At 46.1% G+C, this 27,405-nt stretch overlaps 1 protein-coding gene across 1 annotated transcript in view; it reads left to right on the forward strand.

The window, feature by feature from the left end:
- The first annotated feature begins 1,976 nt into the window (after positions 1 to 1,976).
- ITIH2 (inter-alpha-trypsin inhibitor heavy chain 2) overlaps positions 1,977 to 27,405 on the forward strand; it is a 38,511-nt gene continuing 13,082 nt past the window's right edge. The window contains exons 1-14 of the mRNA XM_047866624.1: positions 1,977 to 2,089; positions 3,366 to 3,440; positions 5,424 to 5,456; positions 6,867 to 7,036; positions 9,977 to 10,081; positions 10,832 to 10,994; positions 14,665 to 14,772; positions 15,508 to 15,636; positions 17,033 to 17,149; positions 20,789 to 20,957; positions 21,537 to 21,662; positions 23,646 to 23,827; positions 25,266 to 25,451; positions 25,833 to 25,972. Of these exons, the coding sequence (XP_047722580.1) occupies positions 2,006 to 2,089; positions 3,366 to 3,440; positions 5,424 to 5,456; positions 6,867 to 7,036; positions 9,977 to 10,081; positions 10,832 to 10,994; positions 14,665 to 14,772; positions 15,508 to 15,636; positions 17,033 to 17,149; positions 20,789 to 20,957; positions 21,537 to 21,662; positions 23,646 to 23,827; positions 25,266 to 25,451; positions 25,833 to 25,972 (1,787 nt within the window). The 5' untranslated portion in view covers positions 1,977 to 2,005. The remainder of the gene's footprint in view (positions 2,090 to 3,365; positions 3,441 to 5,423; positions 5,457 to 6,866; positions 7,037 to 9,976; positions 10,082 to 10,831; positions 10,995 to 14,664; positions 14,773 to 15,507; positions 15,637 to 17,032; positions 17,150 to 20,788; positions 20,958 to 21,536; positions 21,663 to 23,645; positions 23,828 to 25,265; positions 25,452 to 25,832; positions 25,973 to 27,405) is intronic.

A 27,405-nucleotide genomic window follows, 5' to 3' on the forward strand; every position in this document is an offset into this window, starting at 1 on the left:
ACACTTAACCGACTGAGCCACCCAGGTGCCCCTCCAAATTGTTAATTTCTAATCTTAAACTTAATTCTCTCTTCTGACTTTCTTTTTGTTATGATTTGCTACATCTATTTTAACCTGATACCCCCTTTGTAACACCCTCTTTGTTTTTAAGTCTTTGAAATGAACAGAATTTTAATGCAATATCAACTTTTAGTCTGTTTTTGTCTCATTGAGATGAAGTGTCTCATGGAGACGGCGTATGGTTGACTTTTTTTTTTAATTGTCAAATTTTTTAAATTTAATTTGCATTGTATATTCTACTTGAAACTACACTTCGAATGATTTTTGGCATGTGCGTGGATATTATAAATAAAATTGTAGTTTTTTTATGTACCATCCTGCATATTTCAATATAAATTTCTCTTCAGGGCATTGTTTTTGACTTTCTTTCTTCCTTTGCATTGTTTCTGAAATAAACTTTTAAACCATTTCCCTTTAAACAAAATCCACGGCTGTCTCAGACAATGGCCGTGTGTTCGATGTAACTCTCACAGTGAGTCTCTGGGTTCGAGGGAAGCTGCTGGGTGTGCTCAGAATAGGATCCCCTGGAAAGAGCTCTCCAGCATCACGCGTCTGAGGCCAAAGCAGACTTCCTCGTTCCATGCAGGTGCAGGTTCCCCCGTGGGAGTGGACTTTTAGGGAGTGGTCATTTCCAGCTACAAGTCCAAGGCCAGGTGTTAGATCCCAGAACATTAGGCAGGAAGCCATGGGTTCTACTCTGAGAAGGAAAACCAGAAAAGGCATGGGGGCTCAGGTCCCCTGCTGACCAAACTGGGGTCCACGGCATGACCCTTGTTCAAGCAAATGTCTGGGATAGAAACTCAAGAGAAAGACTCATCAAGTAGACTTACCATGCAGGTTGGGGACTTCAGGTGAATTCTAGTCTAGATTCACACCTGGAATACTGGATCCCAGTGATGGACGGCAGATTACCTCTCCTAAGCCCGCGTGGTCATGGAGAGCAAAGTGCTTGGGGTCAGGCCAACCTTGCTGGATCTGTGTCTCCACTTAACGTGAGATGTGGAATAAATTACTTAGCCTTATTTTCCTCCATTATAAAGGAGGATAAATATAGCACATACCTCGCACGGTTCTTGTATAGATTCAAAAAAAAGAGAGAGAGTTAAAGATAATAAGTAAAAATGCCTGACACCAGAAAGGCTCAGTACCTCTTAGCTGACATTATCTTATTATCTCCAGACCACAAATGGGAAGCAATCATCCACAGTGTTTCCAGACTGGGTTTTCTCTGATTCTGGAACTGAGGAGAATTAATTTTTCCACGGACCTGAGTGAGGCTGATCAGGGACAGCCACAAGAACAGATACTGTCCTCTGAGTCAAAGACACTCATGAAATATCCCCACTGAAGAGCGTGCCTTTGTACCTGGCACGGCTTTGTGCCTGGTGCTTTACTGCAGCGGATCCTCAGTTATCAGAGACAGAGGGGAACAGGCTAGCAGTGAATGCTTTGCTCAGAAAACCATTGTGTTTCTTTCTCCACTTGTGCTAAACTTCTCCTGCTTTCATTTGAATAAAAGGGCTTCGTTTCCAGAAACTCTACACTGACGCTATTTCTCTGACTCTCTTTCTCCATATAGTTCCCCACCTGGTCCGTGAAAGAGGATGATGCTGATCTTCAGGTCCCTCTGATTCTGAGATGAACAGAAATCAGCAAAAGGCAAAGAAAGCACATCCATCTGACCCTGACTTGTCCTCACAGCCCACTGACTACCTCTGGCTTTGCTGTTTGAATAACCTCTGGGTGTCCGATCCACCCCCACAGCGCAAGTTTGAACTCCAGAACAAATATTTGTCCCGTTTTTGAACAAAGTTTGAGAGCTTTTTTCTTCTTTTTTCTTCTTTTGAAAAACGCACTCTTCTGCTGTTCCTTTGAACTGGGTTCAGCGAGGAGTGGAATTCTCCCGAGACGCTGCACGGAGAGCTTGGCAAAGCCACCCAGCAAAATGAGTCGACTCACGTGCCTTCTCGTCTGCTTCTTCGTTTCTGTGACACGAGGCTTCGAAATCCCCACCAGTGGACTTCCAGAAGTAAGTACTTCCAGAAAACCCCTTGTCGTTGCCCTGTGCGTTTGCCCAGTAGTCTGTGGCCATTGCCATTTAAGGACTGTGGTCTGTGCGGAAAGGAAATTGTGGTAAAATTCATCTGGGTAGGAGTGTTTGCTTTTCTAATTACTGGAATGTATACTTACCTTTGAAAGCATTAATGGGATTTGCATGAGTATTAAGTCAAATTCAATGGACCGGCCCCACGGGGTGCCATCTATGGAACCCGGCTGCCTACTCCTTATCTGAAAAATGGGGATCCTTGACCTACCCCAAAGGTACTAGGGGAATTCAATGCCATATGTAAACTACCTAGCACCATGCAAGCACTAGGAAGCACTTAATAATTATTAGCTGGATGAGGATGACACATTGCTTTCAGTATAAGAAAAGTCATTAACACTATTGGTTTTCATACCCATGTGTACCATGAGTCCTGTAGTGAGGGCACTTTAAATATTCCTGTTGGGAGGAGATGGCCTGCAGGCTGGCAGATGGCAGGAATTATTTCCAGGGAGTTCAAGGCCTTTACTTCAGATCCTTGGCCATCGCCAACAGAAGGAAAGTTTTGGACTGAGTCATTTTGAATGTCACGCAAGAGTTATTCCGACGCCAGAAAAGCAATGTGTGTTATGGGAATATCGTAGGAGATGCAGGGGCTTTGTAATACGTGCAGAGTGGATTACCCACAAAAATGCCAAAGAACGGGATGGCAGGGGTGCGGGGGGAGTCACTCTGTCTGCTTAGAAACGATCTTATTTTCCAACACCTTAAGAACCCCCAGAGGGTGTTGGAAATCTCACTGACAGAGCCAGGGATCCAAGCCAAGATACCCAAATGTGTTTGTGCATTCCTTTCCTATCAACATTTTAAATTGGAGGAGACGTATGGACATATTTATCCACTCACACATTTGCTGATGCCAAGATCTACCCCATGCCTCCCCCAGGCACCTCCCTGATCACTGGGTTGCGGTGACCCCCACCTGAATGCCCCCGTCGTCTTCTGGCCGACTAAAAAATGCGTTCCTTCGTCCAACAAATTGGAGGATAACAGCTTCCATTTGGTCACCTCTGAGACATAACTAGCAAACATAAAAACATTAAAGAAGTCATTGTATTAAAAAATGGGATTTCCCAGAGTTATAGGAAACAAGATAGCAAAGCATAATGAATGAATCCCTTATGCCTGTCCCTCGCTGCCTCCTTTGCTCTGAATCTTTTTTATTAATAGAAATAAATATCCTAAATTCTTTTCTAAGTTTGCAGAATATGGAGATCTCGTGGAGCTGGCCCCGGGGAAATTTCAGTTTGCACCAGAGAAACAGAGATTTCAGGTACAGTAAGCCTCAGTCTCGAAAGGGACAACGAGTGAAAGAGATCACGACCGAAGGAGGGAAAAGATTAAGATGCTTCTTGCTAAGTGGTCTCAGAGCTTTATTTTTTATCATAATGGTCACCTTAGTTCCTTAAAGGATGAAGAGCTATGTGTTTCCTTCTAATTTTAAGACTATGGGATGATGTTACTGCCTCATAAGGAAGGATTTCTTCTTAAGGAGGGCATTTCTTCTCCCGGGGGTGGCAGATACCTCCCTCTGAGCACACATCCTCCTGGGGCAGTCACTGCTGCGGTGGGGAGTAGCTCAGAGTCTGGGGACCGGCCATGTCCAAGGCTGTATCCTGGAGGTTGCCAGCAACAGCACAGATGCGTCCTCTAACTCTTGGGGGTGAGTTCTCCAGGGAAGCCAGCCAGGGTATGGCTTCTCCTGCATGGAGGCCACGTGCTGAGAATGGGGGTGTTTCATGGACACCACACGAAGCCGACCAACGGCTTATTTTGTACGGATGTGACTTTTTGAGTCTCTGAAAGTCCAGGTTTCTTGTAGACCAGTAGTATTGAAATCCAATAGGCAAGTTCTCATGCCATCCGGCCACAAGAGGGAAAACTTCTTCTCGTCACTGAAAATTACATTCAAAAAGTTCAGAAGAGGGTAACTGTTGACCTCACGATGTCACGGAACACTGCCCTAAAACCTCAGTTCATCCCAAATTAGCATAACTAGCCTTATATCCAGCACCTGACTTATTCTGTTAAAGTTCAACAGACATTAGGTGTTCACCCTTTGCTTTAAACCCATTCGGCTTTCCGTGTCCAGAGGACAATCCTTCATGTGGATAATTCCCTCGCATGGCAGTTGAAGTACAGGATTTTTCACATGACAGTCACTGTTCTTGGCCCCAGAGAGGAAATACCTCGAAATCCCTACCCTCACGTAGCTGAGCCCAATGGAAGAGAGAGACACACGTCCACACTGTCTCGCTTGGAAGGAAGAATTTAGCTGCCATGGAAACTTAAAGGAAACGTACCTGGATTTGGGGGTGGGGGGCCATGAGAGAGCTTGACTGACAAAATTCCCCCAGGCTGAGGTCTGAAGGATGGGGGTGGGGTGGGGTGGGGGACAAGGGACCCTGTAAGGCAAAGCACTTATAGACCTTGTGAACGGCATGCCCAGAGCCCCAGCATCCAGATCACCACTCAACTAAATAAAAAATAAATAAATAAAACAGGATAAAGGTGATACAGGCCACTCAGTGTGTGTTTGGTTGAATGTTTTTTAAAAATATTTGTTCTGGGGTGCCTGGGTGGCGCAGTCGGTTAAGCGTCCGACTTCAGCCAGGTCACGATCTCACGGTCCGGGAGTTCGAGCCCCGCGTCAGGCTCTGGGCTGATGGCTCGGAGCCTGGAGCTAGTTTCCGATTCTGTGTCTCCCTCTCTCTCTGCCCCTCCCCCGTTCATGCTCTGTCTCTCTCTGTCCCAAAAATAAATAAACGTTGAAAAAAAAAATTAAAAAAAATAAAAAATAAATAAATAAATAAATAAATAAATAAATAAATAAATAAAAATAAAAATATTTGTTCTAAAACTGAGGGTTGATGGGTGGGAGGGAGAGGAGGGTGGGTGATGGGTATTGAGGAGGGCACCTTTTGGGATGAGCACTGGGTGTTGTATGGAAACCAATTTGGCAATAAATTTCATATTAAAAAAGAATAAATAAAATAAAATAAAAATATTTGTTCTAGCATTATATCAAAGAATGATGTGCTTGCCAAGTGGCTGGGAAATGTGTTCAGAGAAACATACCATTGGGAAAATAGTATTCGAGACTATTTGACATTTATGTCTCGGCTCCAGTGAATCAATTACAGATCAGTATTGAAGGGAAACAAATTTTTTTTTTTGACTGAGAGAAAGCAGCTTTTGTCCTCTAGGTAATAAGTAACACACTCTTGAAGAATGATTATCTAACTTCCTTTCACAGAGAAGCGTTTCCGGAGAATCTGGAGAAACGATGGTGAGTTTACTTTGATTTTGTTAAAAATTAACGCCAGAATGATTTTCCTGTTACCTATTATCTGGAGATCAATATGGTTGCCTCCTTCGTCTCTATCCCCGAGAGCATTTACCTGACTTGCGAAATATCCTCTTGCCCAATTCTGTTTGGAAGTGTGTCTGAAATTCAGCATGAGAGTAGCCAGGAGAGATGTCACCAGGAGCTGAAAATGTCGTTTCTCTCAACCGTCTCAAGTTTTGCCAACAACACTGGCTTCATCCAGGCACATGTATTCATTCCAGCCTAGCCGTTTTCACTTAAAATATGGAGGGGGGAATGGGACTGTGAGAGGGAGCTCCCCAACACAACATGGCCCGATTCCCTGAGATGTTCGAAGAAGTCCTTCCTGTGGTGAGAAAACATCAAAAGGAAGTGGTTTACGTTGGCTTCCTGCTCTGCACGGACAGAAACTTTGAGAAGCATACATTTAAGGGGTAGTAAGGACAAGTAATGTAGCCCGGATTTTGTCGTAGCTTGAAGTTTGCTGGCTGTTACCGAGTCCAGAGGCTTAATCTTGGCTGACGGACTTTGGCACGTGACACCTACTATCGAAATAAGCAAATCCGTTTGGAGAAACAAGCAAAATCTTGTGATGGGTCACATCATTGCCATGGTCCTGAAGAAGCTCGCAGTTCTCAGGCATCTCCTGAAAGATGTGGGCTTTTAGTACCTTGCCTTTGAGCGCACTGAGATACCGTAATTTTTCACACTAGAGCTGCACACTAAGCTCACACTAAGTCTGTAGAGCAGCGTGGGGAAAGGTGATCCAGAGCACGGGACCAATCATCGCGTCCACACGATACTTTCTCTCCACGTTCCATTGGTTGCTCACACCCGGCAGCGTGTTACAGTTTGTATGTTGTTCGAATTGGGGGAAGGAGAAGAAAAGTGGGAGAAGATGGCCCCGTAACAGATACGGTGGAAGAAGGCAGGTAGCAGTATGGGCCCGCACGTGTATTTCAACCCCACTGTCCCCTTGCTGCGCCCCACTCTGAAGACACAGCCAGGGTCCCCTAGACCCGCAATCCTGTATCCTTTCCTTTGCTAGGGCCCTGCATTTGACATTGTTGCCTGAACTTTCTCGCTCCAACCTTGCTTCCCACAACCATTTTCTACTCGCATTCTCACTTTAAACGTCATTATTAATAGACCCGTAGAGCTGAAAGGCATCTCCAGAGATCTTAAAACAAAGGCAGGCTTCTGCCTGGAGAATATTCTAAGCGAGGAGAAAGCCTAGTAATACCTGAGTCATATGCTTCGCAATGCCTGAGGATTGTTCATGGTAGAAGGTAGTGCTGTTAACATCAAATATGTGGTGAAGTTCTGTGCCATTTTGCCATGAGTACGCCTATGCTTTCTTACCAATTACAGGACGATGTTGATCAAGTAACTCTTTATAGCTATAAAGTCCAGTCCACTATTACTTCTCGTATGGCCAACACCTTCATCCAGACCAAAGTGGTGAACAACTCCCCACGGCCTCAGAATGTTGTGTTTGATGTTCAGATTCCCAAAGGAGCCTTCATCTCCAACTTTTCCATGTGAGTAACTCCTATACAGACTACAAATCGGCTTTGCTCTACTCATAGAATCAACCCCCCTCATAGTTAGAGTGGACCTTCATGGCCAACTGCTCCGGTGGTTCTCATTCTCAGAGCTGTGGACCCACTGGATGTCAAGAGTCATGGTGGGCTGGGTCCCCATGATTTGTTTCTGTTCAAAGTATCAGAATTTGTGAAGGATTTGCTTTTCACGCCTCATAAATGAAAGCTAACTAAGCTATCTCTCTGGTAACAACTCTTAGTTGCACTTGAACGTGCTTTCTCGGGGGAGATATATGGAGTGGCCGTGGCTTGTAGGAAACCAAGTGTGTGTGCAGAGCAGTTCTGTGTCTCCTGTCATTTGTTTCTCTATGGGGAAAAAATATGAGAACTACTGATTAAGTCCAATCACGTGTCCAGTGATCGGATTCCTCAATTACGCTGAGGACAAATGGCTCATTCAGGTTTGACTTGAATATCTCCTTACGATAAACTCACTACCTTCCAGAGCAATCCACTCAATGGTTGACAGGTCTGTTAGAATTATTTCTCATACTTCACTGAAATCTGTTCCGCTTCTACCCACTGGCTCTGGTTCCACTCACAAAAAATTTTCTTTTCCTAATTCTCTGCAAAATACATACTGAAGTGTTCGAGGATGAAATGATATGCTGTCTGAGATTGGCTTCAAAATAGTCGAGTAGGGGTACAGGTGAATTGAGACCAGCTGAGTACTGACTGATAACGGTGTGGCTCAGGGATGGTTTCATGGAGGTCTCTTATATTGTTCTATTCTTGTATATTTAAAGATTTCCATAACAAAAAATATTTTTCAACCACTCCAGTGCTTTCTAAAGTGAAGTCCAATTATCTTGTCCTGCCTGGTGGCTTCACTTATCAAAGCTAAACATCGCTTATTCTTCCAAGTGATTGGATGGCTTTCTACCCCCGACCACTTGGGTGGCCATCCCCACAGTGTGCCCCACCCGGCCACGTCCTTCCCATGTCCTGTGCCCAGCACAGAGCACACGGCTCTGCATACAGTCTGCCTATATTTTTTTTGCTAAGATATTAGATTGAGATAGTTCTCATCGGCTTTGGTCTTTCATATACCAAGGTCACCAACAATAACTGTGAATAAATGAAGCGTTCAAATACCACGCACCATGGCCTCTAAAAACTGCAGAGCATGATAATCATATTTTCTAAACCAAGCAAAGTAGGTGGGGAAAAGGTGTCAGGTGACTTTGGCTTGATATCCTTTGAATTGGCTTAGAAATTTATTTTTTTATTTTTTATTTCTGTAAAAAAAATTTTAGTGTTTATTTTTGAGACAGAGAGAGAGAGAGAGAGAGAGAGAGAGAGAGTGAGTGGAGGAGGGGCAGAAAGAGAGTGGGAGACACAGAATCCGAAGCAGGCCCCAGGCTCTGAGCTGTCAGCACAGAGCCAGATGCGGGGCTCGAACTCACAAACCGTGAGATCATGACCTGAGCCGAAGTCGGATGCTTAACACACTGAGCCTTGCAGGTGCCGCAAGAAATTTATTTATTTTTTTAATTTTAGGCAGCCTGTTCTAAAAACAAAAATGTAGTAGGAAGAGCTTTTATGTCGTGGTATAACATGACACTGTGTCTGAAAAATCGTCTTTAAACTCTTCGACTAAATTTTTGTTTTTCAACCACATAACCAGCATTTATTCTAGACATCGCTTCTTTCTGTTTTCTTTCATTCTTTTCTTTCTTTTCCATCTCATTGCATAGAAGATTTGAGGTGACAAAGGATGATAGAACTGTGACACACATTTACTTTGGTCTCTCTCTAGTCAGGGATGACTTTGTGAGACCAGAGAATTCTACATGAGTTGCCAAGGCCTCCTCTCTGGTCAAAACATATCCTCTGCTCCTTTTATCAAGGTTGCAAATATTCTCCTGCTAGAGATAACTTCCTTTTGTCTTAAAGATTTTTCGGTCTTTGAAACTGAGATCGGGTGGATGGGGAGTAGGGCAGACCTGGATACGTGGGTCTAGTTCTAGCTCTGTTTTTGACCGACTGTGTGACCTTGAGCAAGGAAGTCACTGTCCCCTGGCTCTGATTTCTCTCATCTGAAGAAGCGGCCTTCAAGCGTGCCTCACCAAGCATGCCAGTGGCTCCTGGGATGGGACACTGGCCCTCACACCTGCAGAAGGTCTAGCATTCTGGGTCCCCTCCCATAATGCCAACGGTACTTTCGGTCATCGGCACAACAAAAGACTTCTCCACGCGTTTCTAAATACCTCCTTGGTGAGAGGCACTATCCCTTTGAGTGCCATGGGCGCCATTTTACTTCTGAGATCCTGTAATTTGATGGCTCTGACCCATCATTAACTTGGTACGCAGTAGATGACAAGCACTTAAAGTGGGGCAGGTAAAGATGGAGAAGGAGAAGGAAGCCAGAGGTCCCCGAGGGAGATGTTAGAGGGATAAACACACATGTGCTAAGGGATTCCCCAGCACCGTCCTCCTTCCTTCCTCTTCCCCACCCTTGCAGGGCAGTGTGACGCCCCCAGGCTCTTAGAAGAAGAATTTTCTGAACAAATATAAGCCAGACAACAGTGATTTCTCAGTCACCTCCCCTGGGCACATTTCTAATTCAAAAGGGATACCCAAAGGGAACACAGCTTAATCTGAAGGGTAAAACTTGAAGATGTGGAGTGATTTTAAACACACGCAGCAACTCCAGCGGGGAAGCTCTCAGGATGGGCGCCTACCTCTTAAATCACACTCCCAGATAAAGGGACTCCTGACCGTGAAATAGGCAGATGCCTCTCTTCTTACTACGTCTAGGTGCAACATGAGAATTGCCCCCATTCACTAAATCCTCCAAGGTGGGTTGTTTGTCTTTAGTTTGCTTTGCTAAGACTGCTACTCGGGACAACTCAGTGGCCCCCTGTCATTTTTTAGGACCGTAGACGGCACGACATTCACGAGTTCAATTAAGGAGAAGACAGTGGGTCGAGCGCTGTACTCTCAGGCAAGAGCAAAAGGCAAGACCGCCGGGCTGGTGAGGTAAGGGCGGGGCCAGCTCGGCTCATCCGTGGCTCCTCCCACTCAATCCCATTTAATTTTTAAAAATCACTCACGGTTGCTTCTAACGCCCACATCATCCTCACTTGCTAACCGTGCTGTTTCCTCTTTAAAACTAAACACCTCAATCAACGATCGCGGTAACCTTGACGTGTATGTGTTTACATCAGGGCTTACGCTGGAAATGCATATCGCACTTGATGCAATAATAGATTTCTTCTTTCTGCAAACTTTCACAAATGGAAAGAGCCTCTGGAATGAGGCTCAAATGCCTCAGAGGAAATATGTGCGGTCTCTGGAACCATCTGAGTTTGGGTTTGAGTCCTGGCCCCACAATTGGGTGGTCCTGAGCAGGTTGCTAATAATCTGTTAGCTTCATCTGTTATCATCTGGGAAATGAAGGTACTGATATCCGTCCTGCAGAGCTGCTGTGTTAGAAATGACGCCTGTCAAGTTCCTGGCGTGGAATGGGGATCGATAAGTAGCAGAGGGCACTCAAATCTGTAAGAAGCTCTGGTAGAAAACGATCAGGCAGGAGAGGAGACTAAGCTGTTGGTGGAATTAAAGTTACCTGGAAGTTTCAGTGATGTCTATTGTACCTCCTGTTCACTTTCATGAACACTGCAGCAGGCTTGATTGCCCAGAAAAGCCTAGATGCCCTCTGCATAGACGTGGGGGTCTTGCTCTCCCTCGTGCATGTGGGGACTTACGTCGGGGGTGTTAAACTTTTAGGAGCAGGGCTCTTGACATGGAAAACTTCAAAACCGAAGTAAACGTCCTCCCCGGAGCGAAGGTGCAGTTCGAACTTCATTACCAGGAAGTCAAGTGGAGGAAGCTGGGATCCTATGAGCACAGACTCCATCTGCAGCCCGGACGACTGGCCAAACACTTGGAGGTGAGCCAAGATTTGCAGGGCGTGCGGTGACGCCCTCCCCTGAAGGCTCCTACCCCCCGCCTGTGCTTTTCTCCCGGTCATCACCCTTTGGGGGTGCTGGATGCATTCGACTCAGCAAGACAGTGAGGGGCACGGATCAGCTTATGGGTTTGGAGTCCACCCATAAGGAGGGCACTTCCTTATGGATTTCAATGCCAGCTCAGCTCCCTATTACTTGTGTTCATTTCCTGGGGTGGCCCTAACAAATGACCACAGCTGGGCGGCTTGAAACAACAGGAATTTATTTTCAGGACACAAGTCTGAACTCAAGGTGTTAGCAGGGCCTTCCTCCTAACGGCTTGCGGGGAGAATCCTGGCTTCTCTCGGCGTGCGGCAGCCACTGGCACTCCTTGACTTGCGGCCTCCTAGCCACACCGCTCTGATCTCTGCCTTGGCGGCCACACCACGTGCTCCCCTACGTGTCTCACGTTGTCCTCTGCCTTCTTCTTATAAGAAAACTTGTCCTTGGATTTAGAGTCCACTGAGTAGTACAGGAGGATCTCATCTCGAGGTCCTTACCTTAACTTCATCTGTGAAGATGCTCTTTCCAAAGGAGGTAACGTTCACAGTTTCCAGACGTGTAGACCTGGCTTCGGGGGTCATTGTGGGGGGAGTGCCATTCAGTCATTGCGCTGGCCTGCTAACACGGGACACGTTATCTTGAGCGTCCGTTTTTTCATCTGTAGGAAGGGTACGATGACATACTTTCCGTGTAATTTATGGCAACGGGTGGCAAATAGTAAGGACTCAGTGAAGCTAGTTCTCTTCCTCTGCCCGCCCCCCGCTTCCTTACCAATATGAGCTCAGCATTGCTGACTTGACTTCACCTGTTGCCCTCCGAACCGAGACAACTCTTTAGGGAGTTTGAAGCTTTGTGACATCACGCGAACATTTTGTGTAGGAGGCAGAGCAGAGCCAGCAGCAGCCCAGGAGAGCATCCAATCCAATCTGCCTCTGCATTTGACAGATAGGCTGTGAATGGCCCTCAGACCGAGAAGACTCCAGGGGATGATCTGATCCTGGCGAAATTTGTATCCTGATTTGGAAAGTTGCGTAACTGACCAATAGAACACACTTTCTTCTCGTGACCGCTGTGTGGCATCAGCCTGCCCTCGATGCCACTCAGTTCTTTTAAGTGTCCCTTCGGGCACATACCGTGCCTTTGTGAAAATTAGGATAAGATGCCCTTCCTCCCGGCAAAGGCCGCCTCGTGTCAGGACACGTGACTTGGCAAGTGGGTTATGGGCCACCTCCCAGCATCCTTGATGGTCCTGGCTGGCGGCTCTGCACAACTCAACAATGTGACCCTGGTTATTTTCTAGGAGTGATGAAGAATGTAGGCCTGTCACCCCCATTCTCTTGCTCAATGCTTGAATCCCATGGTAAATAGATACGATCAGCATCTTGCCTATAGTGATGCAAGTACTGAGGTGGTTAATAATATTAATTAGTAACTGAGCTAATGGTAGGAGAAGGCATATTCTATGTCATTGACTCCTCCCCACAAATTATATGTGTGAAGCACCTGCCACTCATAACGAACAGGGACTTTTTTTTTTTTAAGTTTATTTATTTTGAGGTGGTGAGGGGCAGAGAGAGAGGGGGGAACAGGATCCTAAGCAGGCCCTGTGCTCCGCACAGATGTGGGGCTTGAACTCACAAACTGTGAGATCATGACCTGGGCGGAAATCGAGAGCCGGACACTTAACCCACTGAGCTACCCAGGCACCCCTCCTCCCCACAAATTATAAAGTAGGTCTCATTAGCCCTGACTTGCAGATTTATATAAATAACTTGCCTAAGGAACCAGACCTAAGAAACCATTAAGATCTGGAATTATGTCTGACTGCATCCCAGACTACATTCTATGCTACCAATGCAAGAATTTGAGTTTGAGTCCATGAAGATAATGATTCTTAACACACATACCGAGTAGCACATAAATCTTTCTTGTATTTCTGAAAGGTTTGTTCATCCTTAAACTTCCCATGCTGTCAGGAATTCCTTGTTTTTAAAACCAAACAGGTGGAGTCTTAGAATATTAGCAAGGGCGTTAGACCCGGTGGCAAGTTTGCCGAGTTCTGCCAAATCTGCTTCCCGGCCTTCAGTTTCTCATCTGGGAAATAAGAGGTTGGACTAGATGGTTTTTAAGGTACTTTCCAGCCCAAATAGTCTATGAAATATTTCAGTTTCTAAAGAGACTTGATTTCATCCAAAGATGAATGAAGGAGAAATCATAAAGTTAGACCTTCTCCCCGTGCTTATTCCAGAAAAGGTTTCTAATCACCATCGGAAGGACTGGAAATACAGGAACTGTGGGGAACACATCTCTTTTTAACCCCCACCCCAACCCCCCAGCTGTATGTATCAAATCTTGGGAAAATGTTTTATTCCAACTCCTGCGTTCCTTACCGAAAAGTCACTCACTCTACACTTGTTCACAGGTAGAATCTTATGGGAGAATGAAAGCAGTAGCCCCAGTTCTCTGTCAATTTCTGACTTTTCTCCCTGACCTTCAAGAGCTGCTTAATCAACTGCCAGCAATGACTGGGTCAGACTGTCCTGGGATGGCTGATTTACTCTATTCTGTGTAGATTTAATCCTTACCAACATGGAGAATCTGGAGCTAATGGGAATTTTGGAGGCAAATTAAGTTCCCATCTTGTAACTACCAAGAAAGAAAATGTTGGCTCTGCTTAGACAAGTGTCCGTGACTTTATGAAAGCAGATTTGAAAAAATCAGAGGGAATTTTGACATGATTCCAAAGGCAGGTACTTCCAAAGGGGAGATAGCTCATCACTGTTGCAGAGGGTCCTAAATGAGGAAGAGGCAGTAAGGAAACCAATGTGCACATGACTCTATCTGATGACCTCACATGAAAGCAGGCGTGTGCAAAAGAAGGGACATCTCATGGAAAACAAATAGGCTGTTGTGGCATGGGGTTAATGGATAGTTTGGCGATATCTACCGGAAAGACGGAGCAGGAGCTATTGGAGGATAGGAAGCGGTGTACAAAGTATTAGGGGCTTGGGCCCTGCGTTTGAAGCCTGCCTCAGCCACTTATGAACTGGGTCACTCTGAATGAGCAATAACAAATAAAACGATAATAGATAATAACATTATCGATAAGAGTTAAATGAGTTCATACATGTGAAGTGCTTAGCGGACCATGTAGAGTCTATAGAGAGGAAGCCAGGATGATGGTTTTTCCAACGATCACCCAAAGGGATGTCCTTCTACTTAGCTCTGCCCAAAGCAGGTAGATAGAAAAGACATGAAAAAGCCCAGGAGAGAGCCACAGAGTAACTGCAGAATCCTTTAGAAATGGCTTTCTTTCCCCCCCCCCGCCTTTAACAGCATGAAGACCCTTAGAAACAACAACAGCCCCCCAAAACTGGAATAGGATAGAAACGGGGCATTAAGCCCAGAGGAATAAAGTACTAGAAAGGAAGAACTGAGTTGCCCATCACATGAGATGAGTCATATCCCACAGAAGTTAAGGACCATGCGGAAGTGATCATGGAACCAGGCTGGGTTGTCTCTGGGAAGACTTACAGCAGAGGATGTAGTAATTGTACTTTTTGCTCAAAAAGCCTTGAGGCTTAGAATAATTTGCTTTCCCTTCTCCAGGTAGACGTGTGGATTATCGAACCTCAGGGAATAAAATTTCTTCATGTTCCTGACACATTTGATGGTCATTTTGATGGTGTTCCAGTGCTATCTAAAGGACAGCAGAAGGTATCATAAGTATTGCCCATTGCAAAGGGTCTAAGTGGCTACTAGCTCATGAGTTCTCTTCCCTCCCTGCACTCTGGGGAACAGAAAAGAGTTCAGGTGTTGAGCTCTGTGAAGGAACAGGCACCCCTGAGCAAAATCTAGGGTCTTCCCCGGGGTCTGGAGAACACAACTCCCAACTGTCTCATTGCATTTTGACCACTGACTTTGCCTTTGGGGGCCCCATTTCCCTCAAGTCATCTGCTTGACCAGTAACCAAAAGACAGCTTCCACATAAATGGTCTCAGTCATAGCAAGAGATCCTCCGCTCAATTCTCTTTACTTCAAGACCAATAATAACCAACAGTGGAGGAGTCCAGTTCCTCTAAGAACCTTTCACAAACTCATTCTCGAAGCTGGTAGCCATCTCTCTGGTGGGGGAAGGGAGGCATTCTTTGGCTATCTTGAAAAGTCCTGAACCGGAAACCAATGTGACAATACATTTCATATTAAAAAAAAAAAAAAAAAAAAAGAAAAGAAAAGTCCTAAACCTTGGGCAACAGCGCCACAGGCTGGCAGATACTCCCTCACGTGCCCGGCACTGTCCCTTGCATTGGAAATGGGACAGTCAGTGGTTCCTGGGTAGAGGATGGCCATCAAGCCTTGGGCAGTGCCTCTTTACCTGTGTGCGGCTGTCAGCCCCTCCTCTGGGGAGGGACAGGCGCAGAGGCGGGGCTCTGACATCACCGTTCTTTCCAGGCACATGTTTCCTTCAAGCCCACTGTGGCGCAGCAAAGAAAATGCTTCAATTGCTCTGAGACCGCGGTAGATGGAGAGCTGGTGGTGATGTATGACGTGAACAGAGAAGAGAAAGCCGGTGAACTTGAGGTGGGTAAAAACAGTCTCGGAGAAGCACCATGCTGAGGCCAAACAACTGTTCCTTGTTGAACAGACGCCCTGGCTTCCGGGCGGCCCGTAGCGTTCAAGGCAAGTGTCGAGTTGCAGAGAACGGACCACAGTCATGTGTCTCTAAGTGTTACTAAGCATTATCTTTTCATAGGAAGACAACTAAACAGAGGGTCATTAGGTTTCATGTCCTTGTCCCAGAAAGGTTCTTCTAGGCCTTCTATGAAGTGCAGTAGAAAACCACAGAATGGGAGTTTTGGATAACCTTCGAAGGCCCTTTGTAATTAAACTGTCAAAGAAAGCAGGGAGGTTGTGGGGCTGGGTGGATGGAACAACCAAGAGAAAGATCTGGGCTAATGGTGAGTTCCAGGGCCAATGTTCCTTGTGATATTTCTAAAGTTTCCTTTCCCCTTTTGCCATGTCCTAGGTGTATGTCTGTATTTCCCTTGTGCTCAGGTAAGAGCCCCGTAGAGGGTATCCAGGAGCCTGTGCTCTCCAGGACAGGGAGGTCGAGAAGCATCCACAGTGACACCCTCCACAGTTAGCCATTGTACTGTCTTGGTGGAAGCAACCAAAGGGCAGTGGAAAGAGAACTTGGGGAGGCAGGCATCAGAGCCTGCAGTAGAAGACAAAGACGATGATCAGGAAGGTAGCTGGAAAGGCCTTCTGATACCTTCTAGAACAATCCGAACCTAGCACCCTAGAGTGCTCGTAAAGGTCCTTCGTGATCTGTCCTGCTGATTCTCCACCCCAATTCCTTGAATTCTTAAATGCTATAGCCCTCGTGGTCCTGGACCGCTCGCAGACCCCTAGGGTGTTATGTTTTCCTCCCCCTTGTCTAGAACTTCCTCCCTACTCCTACCTGTACCCCCAAACCCTGCCCAACTCCCACACTGGCGGACCAACTCCAAACTCATCCTCAAGGCCAGTGTGGATGTCAGCTTGGGAAAGACTCCCCCATCTGAGTCAGATCACATCCGCTGGGCATTCTCGGAGCCCTTTATTTTCCTCATCCTAGCACGTAGCACTCTATGTTACTGCCTCTTTACTTGTCTGCATCCTCGGCTGGCCTGTGGGCCCTGTGAGGGCAGAGCCTGCCTGCTTTACTGCTGGCTAGCACGGTGCCTGGAACACAGGCTCTCCATGAAGACTGGGTGTGTGGAGGGAGTGGAGGGAAATGCCCTGGGAGTTAAAGTACCCAGAAGGCTTGGGCGCGCATGGGAAAGGAGTGAGGGAGAGAAGGAAGGAGAAGAGAGAGACCTGGGTAGACACCAAGCCTCTGTTCTCTCCTTTACGACCAGCCTGCTTCCACACCTCTCCTCTCTTAGCCCCTGGGCCCCGTCTTCCTACACCCTAACCACCGTGTTCTGTTTTCTAGGTATTCAATGGATATTTTGTCCACTTTTTCGCTCCTAACAACCTGGACCCAATTCCCAAAAACATCCTCTTTGTCATTGATGTTAGCGGCTCAATGTGGGGCATAAAAATGAAACAAGTGAGTATCCCCTTGTTGGCAGTGGTACATGGGGCTCCCCGCCTTCCTTGGTCCCCTCCGAACACGGCAGCCATTCAATGCACCTGTCCCATCGGACCTTGTCTCGGTCCCCTCGGGCCACTGTGACAAAGCACCACAGACGCCGGTGGCTTGTAAACAACACATGTATCTCACAACTCACCGTTGGGAACATTTTCATCTCGGTTCCTTCTCGCATTGAGCACTCCTGTGCTTCCGTCTTGCTCTTCTGCATAACGTTTTACTTCAGCACCTGCCCATTATTCATGGGTCCTTATAGGCACATCTTTTCTAATCACACTGCAGTTCCTTGAGGGGGGCCATCCTGCCTTATGTCTCCCAGGCTGCAGTTCAATATGAGCTAGTCCAGCGTTAAATGGTATAGATGAGGTTCTATAGAACAAAAGAGGAAATTTGTTTAATGTTTATTTTTGAGACAGAGAGAGAGAGAGAGAGAGAGAGCAAGCAGGGAGGGGCAGAAAGAGAGGGGGACACAGAATCCGAAGCAGGCTCCAGGGTCTGAGCTGTCAGCACAGAGCCCGACACGGGGTTCGAACCCACGGACTGTGAGATCATGACCTGAGAAGTCAGACACTTAACCAACTGAACCACCCAGGCGCCCCTTCTTTTTGTTATTTTTTTTTAAAATTTTTTTAATGTTGGGGCGCCTGGGTGGCGCAGTCGGTTAAGCGTCCGACTTCAGCCAGGTCACGATCTCGCGGTCCGTGAGTTCGAGCCCCGCATCGGGCTCTGGGCTGATGGCTCAGAGCCTGGAGCCTGTTTCCGATTCTGTGTCTCCCTCTCTCTCTGCCCCTCCCCCGTTCATGCTCTGTCTCTCTCTGTCCCAAAAATAAATAAAACGGTGAAAAAAAAATTAAAAAAAAAAAATTTTTTTTAATGTTTATTTATTTTTGAGACAGAGAGAGACAGAGAATGAACAGGGGAGAGTAGGAGAGACAGGGAGACACAAAATCCAAAGCAGGCTCCAGGCTCTGAGCTGTCAGAGCAGAGCCCGACACGGGGTTCGAACCCACGAACCGTGAGATCTTGACCTGAGCCAAAGTCGGAGGCTCAACTGACTGAACCACCCAGGCACCCCACTTTTTGTTATTTTATTTATTTATTTATTTTTTTTAATTTTAATTTTTTTTTAACGTTTATTTATTTTTGAGACAGAGAGAGACAGAGCATGAACGGGGGAGGGGCAGAGAGAGAGGGAGACACAGAATCGGAAACAGGCTCCAGGCTCTGAGCAGTCAGCCCAGAGCCCGACGCGGGGCTCGAACTCACGGACAGCGAGATCGTGACCTGAGCTGAAGTCAGACGCTTAACCGACTGAGCCACCCAGGCGCCCCATCACTTTTTGTTATTTTAAAGAGGAGTGTAGGGGCGCCTGGGTGGCTCAGTCCTTTGAGCCTCCGACTTTGGCTCAGGTCAAGATCTCACGGTTTGTGAATTCAAACCCCATGTCGGGGGTTTGCCTGCTCACACTCTGTCTCTCTCTCTCTTCTCTCTCTCTCTCTTTCTCAAAAATAAACATTAAAAAAAAAATTAAAGAAAAGCATATTAGGAATCAAGACTGCCACTTGCAGGGGATTAAAATTTTAAATAGGGTTGCCACCGAAACAGCTGCCTGCATTGAGAAGAGCTTGCGGAAACCCTTCAAAGGTGTGGGGAGAGGCACGCAGCTCTCTGGGGGCAGACGGCTGTAGGTGGCGGGGCCAGCCAGGGCAACAGCTCTGAGTCAGAAGTGTGCCAAGTGTCCAAAGAACAGAGAGCAGCCCGGCAGAGAGGAGCAGGGAGAGGGCAAGGGAGACGAGCTTCAAGAAGGGAGGGGCAGGACAGGTCGCTTGAAGCCCATTAGGTCACCCTGAGAACCTTGGCTCTACCTTTGAGAGAAATGGAGAGCTACTGGGGGTTAAGATGAAGGAAAGGCCCCATCTGACATGTTTACAGCATATCCCTGTCCACTATGTTGACAACAGACTGGTGTGGCGGTGGGGGTGGAAACAGGGACGCTAGAAAAGCAGCTATTGCTATAACCCAGGCAAGAGATGATGGCGGCGTGGACTAGTGGATGTGGTAAGAGGCCACTGGAATCTGGAATCTATCTGGAAGGTGGAATACACAGAATTTTCTAAAGCTGGGAGGTGTGAGAAGAAAAGAGGACTCCAAGATGCTCCGAGCTCTTAGCCTGAGCAGTCGGAAGGAAGGATGCAGGTCGCCATTGGTGAGTGGGAGAAGACAGGCAGAGCGAGACTTCGTGGGGGGACGCTGGGGGTTCAGTTTTGGACGTGTGAAGTTTGAGACGCCTGTTAAGCATCCGAGCAGATGTGTCCATGATGCTATTGGCTATGCAGGTCTGGGTTTCAAACATGAGAAACTGACTGGGGCGCCTGGGTGGCTCAGTTGGTTAAGCATCTGACTTCAGCTTAGGTCATGATCTCACAGTTTGTGAGTTCAAGCCCCGCATTGGTCTCTGTGCTGACAGCTCAGAGCCTGGAGCCTGCTTTGGATTCTGTGTCTCCCTTTCTGTCTGTTCCCCACCCCTCTCTCTCTCTCTCAAAAATAGAATAAACATTAAAAAAATTTATTTTGAAAAACATGAAAGATCGAGATGTACAACCAGGACTTACTAGTATGTGCAAGGTATTTGCAGCAATGGGACTGGCTGAGAAGTAAGTGTAGATGGAGAAGAAACCCGAGAGCGAACCCTAGAATATTCCCATAGCTAGAATTTGGGGAGAGGAGGAGGAACCGGCAAAGAAGATTAAGGAAAGGCAACCAATGAGAGGAAGAGAAAACCAAGAGAGTCTGAGGTTTTGGAAGATAATGAGGAAGTCAGAGGAAGGAAGATGGTGTGATCATTTGGTTCAAATGATGCTCGTAGACTGAATCTCATGAAAAGGATGAATAGTCCATTGGATTTGGCAACCTGAAAGTCACTGTGATCTTGATGAGGGCAATTTTTTGTTGTTGTTTATTTATTTATTTTGAGAGAAATAGGGCGAGCGAGGGAGGGGCAGAGAGAGAGGGAGAGAGAGAGAACTGTAAGTAGGCTCCGTGCTTTCAGTTCAGAGCACGACGCAGGGCTCAAACTCATGAACCGTGAGATCAGGACCTGGGCGGAAACCGAGAGTCAGACGCTCAACTGACGGAGCCACCCAGGCGCCCCTTGATGGGGGCACTATTAATGGAGTGGTAAAGGTGAAAATCTGAATGGAGTGGGTTTGCAAGAGGATAGGAAGAGAAAATTTGGAAATGGTAACTGAAGAGGGAGGGTGGGTGGCTGGGCTTGGAAAATACATTTGATTTCCAGGCACTCCTAAGAGGGCACCTGAACTTTGTGATTCTTAACTAAAAAGGGAGCCTAGTCAAAATGGTTGTGCCTAACAAAAGAAACCACTAAAAGTTTAAGCATCACAAATGCAGACAATACATGCTGGGGATAAGTGAGAGACGAGTCGGTGTTGACTGGGGTGGATTCAAGAGGTTTTCTGGAAGGATTACAGCTTGAGTTGGTACTTGAAATATGACTAGGATGAATTCTTGGTCTTCCTCCTTACTTCTTGGGCTTCAAGCTTCTGTGACGAGACCCTTCTCCGTTCCTTTCTGAAACAGACAGTGGAAGCCATGAAGACCATATTGGATGACCTGAGAGCTGAAGATAAGTTCTCGGTAGTTGACTTCAACCACAATGTTCGGACCTGGAGACACGATTTGGTCTCAGCTACTAAATCACAGACTGCAGATGCCAAGAAGTACATTGAAAAAATCCAACCTAGTGGAGGCGAGTGACTTTAACCTAGAGCCCACTGAGAAACTTTCATAGGGTTCAAAACTTCATTCACTTGGGACGCATCCTTTCCTCTCACAGCGGTCTTTGCCCCGCCCACCACGGCCTGCCTTAAATGTTACACGTATTCTTACAGGATGAATACTAAGTGCGTGTGAAGGTACAGGGCATACCCATCCCACACAACTTTGTAACCATTCCAGTCCTTCTCAGCAGCCTTGTTACGGTCATAGCATCAAAGGCAACTGTCCACAGACCAGTGTCCCAGCATGTCAGCAAGGGAGATTTAGGTACCTTCAATTTGGTGCATAACAAAGTGACGGAGGGGTGCTTTGAAAGGACTGATTCATCTTTACGGGAATAGTTTGCTACAAAGTGAATATTTTACTCCACTGGGGAATCTTGACCAGCCCGGGGAAACTTTGTGTCCCTTGGAAAGTAAGTGAAGGATTTGGGTGCTGACTAAATTACCTAGGGGTAGTCGCAAGACAGACGAACCTGAACCCGGGATGTGATTGTTTTCGTGCAAAGAAAGAGTACCTAACGTAACTGCACATAATGTTACTCTAACAGGAACAAATATCAATGAAGCCTTGCTGCGGGCCATCTTTATTTTGAATGAAGCCAATAATTTGGGATTGCTGGACCCTGAATCCGTCTCTCTGATCATTTTGGTTTCTGATGGCGACCCAACAGTAGGCAAGTAGCTGGTCAATTTCCTAGTGACAGCTATTTCGCTCTTGTTTCTCGGGAACGTGATTGGCTTAAAATGGGAAATCTCATGGCACTTGCCCGAGTTTCTAAACCATTCTAATGCCATGCTTTCTAAAAGGAGGCTTCTTTTGACCCTGAAGCATTCACCCTGCTGAAACCCAGTCCCAGATATTTTCTGGTGATGCTCTTAAACCTCAGGCTTCACCTGCACAACGTGGGGGACACTTGAATGTGAATTGGCATAGCATGCTGTCGCATACTTAAGGTGTGTGTGATGAGTCTCTGTCCCCCGAGTCTGCAACGCACCTCTGGAGTCTGCAGTAACGTATGTTCTTGTTCTCCACAGTCCGCCAGTTACTCATGGCAACTGGGGAAATTGCTTCTTTCTGATACATCCTGCACATCGACATCTTTTCCACAAAATGGCCCATCATCTCCTGGCTTCTATCATGCGCTGTTGTTATCTTGATCTGCTTTAGTTGTGTCCCTGTGCTGACAAAGACAACTAAGGGTGCATGCTAGATTGTGTTGCAGCCTGCCGTGTAGACAAGGCTTGTGCCTGATACAGCTCCATGGAAGGAAGTTGAGTGGCCAGTCAGGACAATGGCAGCCAGAGTCCTAGAAAGACGGAAAGCAACCATTTTGCCAATACTGAGACGAGAACGGGAGTCATTACGTAGCATTTGTTGTAGGTTCAGTATTTCCTCCTTCTCAGATCAAATTACTTTTAAAATTCAATCTGAGGGGCGCCTGGCCGGCTCGGTCCGTGGAGCATGCAACTCTTGATCTCAGGGTAGTGAGTTCAAGCCCCACGTTGGGTGCAGAGATTGCTTAAAAAAACTAAAATCTTCAAAAAAAAAAGAAGGAAAGAAATTCAATTTGAGAATAAAATCATCTGGAAGAAAAGGAAACAGTAAAAAATTAAGTCTGTTCCTCATTTCTGTACCTTAACCATCCAGTTCCTGTCCCTGGAGAAAGCCTTTGGTTACCAGTTTCTTGCATATCTTTCCAGAGATATTTCGTGCATATCTGTAGACTACATATACACATATACACACGTATATGTCAATATATATACACACATACATGCATGCGTATCTGCAAATACATCCTACGTATGCCAATGTTTACATTGTTTTTTCCCCTTTACAAATGTGTCTTTGAGATCATTCAATATAAACACATAAAAAGTTGCCTCACTCTTTTTTTTTTTTAATTCTTTTTTTTCAACGTTTATTTATTTTTGGGACAGAGAGAGACAGAGCATGAACGGGGGAGGGGCAGAGAGAGAGGGAGACGCAGAATCGGAAACAGGCTCCAGGCTCCGAGCCATCAGCCCAGAGCCCGACGCGGGGCTCGAACTCACGGACCGCGAGATCGTGACCTGGCTGAAGTCGGACGCTTAACCGACTGCGCCACCCAGGCGCCCCTTGCCTTGCTCTTTCTAATAAACTGCTTAGTATCTCACAGTTTGAGGGTATCATCATCTGACTGTATCATCATCTGACGGATCTCCTTTACTCGTGTACCTTTGTTTTTGTTTTCAATACGTTGCTATTCTATGGTTGCCCACACTTTGTTTCCATTTGTGTGAGTGCAGCCGTAAGAAAAATTCCTAGAACTGAGTCGCTGGGTCAAAAGGTTAAGTGCATTTTTAATTTGACAAAAACTTGGGTCTCCCGAGTGGCTCAGTCGGTTAAGCATCTGACTTCAGCTCAGGTCATGATCTCACAGTTTGTAAGTTCGAGCCCTGGGTTGGGCTCTGTGCTGAGAGCTCAGAGCCTGGAGCCTACTTTGAATTCAGTGTCTCCCTCTTCCCCCACTCATGCTCTCTTTCTGTCTCTCAAAAAAGGATAAACTTTAAAAAAATATTTAATTTGACAGAAATTTTCTGTCTCCATGATTTTCTTTCAAAATCATTATAACGTGGCCCCCTCATTCTTTCCTTTCTGTCATCATCAACTCTAGGTGAACTGAAATTGTCAAAAATCCAGAAAAACGTGAAGCAGAACATACGAGACAATATCTCCTTGTTCAGTTTGGGGATAGGATTTGATGTTGACTATGATTTTTTGAAGAGACTGTCCAATGAAAACCGTGGGATTGCTCAAAGGATCTATGGAAATCAGGACACCTCTGCCCAACTCAAAGTAACATTTTTTTCTCTTTCTTTTGTCCTCCTTCACCCAAAGTCATTCAACTAGCAGGATCTGATGTCTAAAAGAAAACAGCCAAATTTAAGCCCAAACTGTCATTACTTCAGCTTCGTTCAGCCGCAAGAATCAGGAAGCGTTCGATTGCTTCCTCACGCGGCCCACACTGCGCGTGTATCTACACGGATAGCGAGGCGGGAGGCAGGAAGGGGCCGGGCACACGCTTCCCGACTTCCTGAGCAGTTCTCCCAAGGCATTTTCAATGCTTCTGGGCTCTCCAGTCCTGCTAAACAACTGTCCTTGTCTTCATGGCCATTGTTCCCCTTTAAAGTACATTGGCATCTCGGTGTCAACTTTTTGTGATGCAACACAGATCAAACTACAGCCTGGAGGTTTCCTTAAATGTAAAGGAGATGAGTTACTTGTTTACCTCGCCTAAATGGACAAGAAAAAAGATGTCTTTACCCCACCCTCTGTCAGTACCAGGTACCATGTGGCAATGGCAGGCACCATATTTAAAGTTGGGGACAGGAGGGGCGCCTGGGTGGCTCAGTCTGTTAAGCGTCTGAGTCTGGCTCAGGTTCTGATCTCATGGTTCACGAGTTCGAGCCCCACATCAGGCTCTGGGCTGTCAGCTCAGAGCCTGGGGCCCATGTCCGATTCTGTGTCTCGCTCTCTCTCTGCCCCTTTCCTGCTTGTACTCTGTCTCTCAAAAATAAATAGATGTTAAAAAAAAAAATTTTTTTTTTTTAAATTTTTTTTTCAACGTTTTTATTTATTTTTGGGACAGAGAGAGACAGAGCATGAACGGGGGAGGGGCAGAGAGAGAGGGAGACACAGAATCGGAAACAGGCTCCAGGCTCCGAGCCATCAGCCCAGAGCCTGACGCGGGGCTCGAACTCCCAGACCGCGAGATCGTGACCTGGCTGAAGTCGGACGCTTAACTGACTGCGCCACCCAGGCGCCCCCTTTTTTTTTTTTTTTAAATTTTAAGATTGTTTCTTTTTTATTTTTTTATTTTTTTATTTTTTTATTTTTTAATGTTTATTTATTTTTGAGACAGAGAGACAGAGCATGAACGGGGAAAAATTTTTTTTTTAATTGAAAGTTGGGGACAGGAAAGGCATAAGGGGCAATTTCAACCCAGCTGACTTTTCTTATTATAAGTATTTATGAGCTTTTTATCCTGGTTATAAAAGGGGGAAAAAATGCTGGGCCGTAAGTCAAGGGTAATGGTCTTAACAATTTTTTTCTTTCTCCATATCAGTTCATCTGATAATTGTGAGTTTTCCTCGTCCTGTGGCTTTCCACAGAAATCCTGTGAGAGTAAATTAAGAGACACCAGCTAAGTATTTCGGGGAATCGCAGAGAAAAGTGCTTTAGACCTGTGAAGTGATAGGAAAATAACGATTTCTTTGTTCTGCATGAATTGTAGAAATTCTACAACCAGGTCTCCACCCCATTGCTCCGGAACGTCCAGTTCAACTACCCCCACACGTCAGTATCGGATGTCACTCAGAACAGTTTCCACAACTATTTCGGAGGCTCAGAGATTGTGGTGGCAGGAAAATTTGACCCTGAAAAAGCCGAGCAGTTACAAAGCATCATAACGGCAACCGCGGTACTTCTGTTTATCTGCTTATTTCTAAAAATACTAATCGGTGCCCTCGATACAGTCCATCTTGTATATTAACAGGCTGGTATTTTGCATTCCAAGAATCTGGAATAAAAGCAACGATAATAACCGCAAGGGAAGGCGTGCGAATATCTATGCCATTGTCCCCAAACCGTTCTGCAAGTCCTTACCTTTTCATCCCAAAGCCAATCCCAAACCTTGGATGTATGCACATACTTCCCGCTTTTGCATTCTTCCGAATTATTCTGCCTTCCCCTTGAGGTTACGTCGTGCCCTGATTCATGCACAGGAGGTACGAAAAATGCGGGCTGATTAACTATAGCCCTGTCCCCCGGATGTTTTTCAACGGAATCTTCCATCATCCAGGCTAACACGGAATTAGTCTTGGAAACTCTGGCCGAAATGGACGACCTGGAGGAATTTCTATCAAAAGACAAACACGCAGATCCCGATTTCACCAAGAAATTGTGGGCCTATCTGACAATCAACCAACTTCTGGCTGAGCGGTAAGAAGAAAAGTGTGTGCGTAACAGGGGTTCGCAGAAGTGAGACGTTTGCCTTGAATGTCTGGAGTGTCGTACAAAAGGGATGTGGGACCCAGAAAGGCAGCAAGTTAATTCAGGATTTGCATTGCCGATTTTCACTGCTTTCCGAGCACTTTAGGTAAAGCTGAGTTCACTCTTTTAGTCTTTTGTATTGAGGTATAACATACATAAAGCGTGTGAGGTGCATGAATTTTAAGACTACAGTTTGATAAATTCTTGTGTGTATCACCCACATAATCACCACCCGGATCATTAGAGAACACTTCTATCCTCAGTGAAGGGTCCCCGTTCTCCTTCCCACCGAACACCCACCCCACCTGCAGTGGATATCACTGTCACCATCAATTAGTTTCCTGGGACGAAATTTCATATTATGGCACAATCTGTATTCGTCCATTTCTGGCTTCTTTCGTCCAACATGGTATCTGTGAGGTCCATCCGTGTTGCTGGGAGTATCGGTAGCTCATTTGCATTCACTTTTTTTTTTTAATTTTTTTTTTCAACGTTTATTTATTTTTGGGACAGAGAGAGGCAGAGCATGAACGGGGGAGGGGCAGAGAGAGAGGGAGACACAGAATCGGAAACAGGCTCCAGGCTCCGAGCCATCAGCCCAGAGCCCGACGCGGGGCTCGAACTCACGGACCGCGAGATCGTGACCTGGCTGAAGTCGGACGCTTAACCGACTGCGCCACCCAGGCGCCCCACATTTGCATTCACTTTTGAAAAACGTTTATTGCCCAAAGAGAAATTTACGGGGCTCCTGGCTGGCTCAGTCGGAAGAGCACACGACTCTTGATCTCGGGGTTGTGAGTTCGAGCCCCACGTTGGGCATAGAGATTACAGAAGTAAATGAAGCTTAAAAAAATTATAAAAAGAAACAAAGAGAAATTTATGATTATCGTATCACATAAGGATGGGTGATGTAATGCTTATGTATTTCATCTCTGGCTTCTTAGCTGACCTGCACTTAAACTCAGCAATATAAAAACTACACTTCTTTTATTTTTAATTTTTTTAATGCTTATTTATTTTTGAGAGAGAGAGAGGCGGGGAGAGACACAGAGTCCGAGCAGGGGAGGAGCAGAGAGGGAGGGAAGCACAGAATCCGAAGCAGGCTCCAGGCTCTGAGCTGTCAGCACAGAGCCTGACATGGGGCTCGAACTCACGAACCGTGAGATCATGACCTGAGCCGAAGTCAGACGCTTACCCGACTGAGCCATCCAGGTGCCTGTAAAAATGACACTTTTCAGTAATGTTTAGTTCTTTGACCACGTGCATCAGAATGACATGCAGGTGCTGAATAGGAGAATTATGATTCCTGAGACCAATTCCACATATTAGATCAGATTCCCAGGAAGCTGGAACAGAGTCACCTGAATTAGGTTGGGAAGAAA

Source organism: Prionailurus viverrinus, chromosome B4 (assembly GCF_022837055.1).
Source record: "Prionailurus viverrinus isolate Anna chromosome B4, UM_Priviv_1.0, whole genome shotgun sequence".
Lineage (NCBI taxonomy): Eukaryota > Metazoa > Chordata > Mammalia > Carnivora > Felidae > Prionailurus > Prionailurus viverrinus.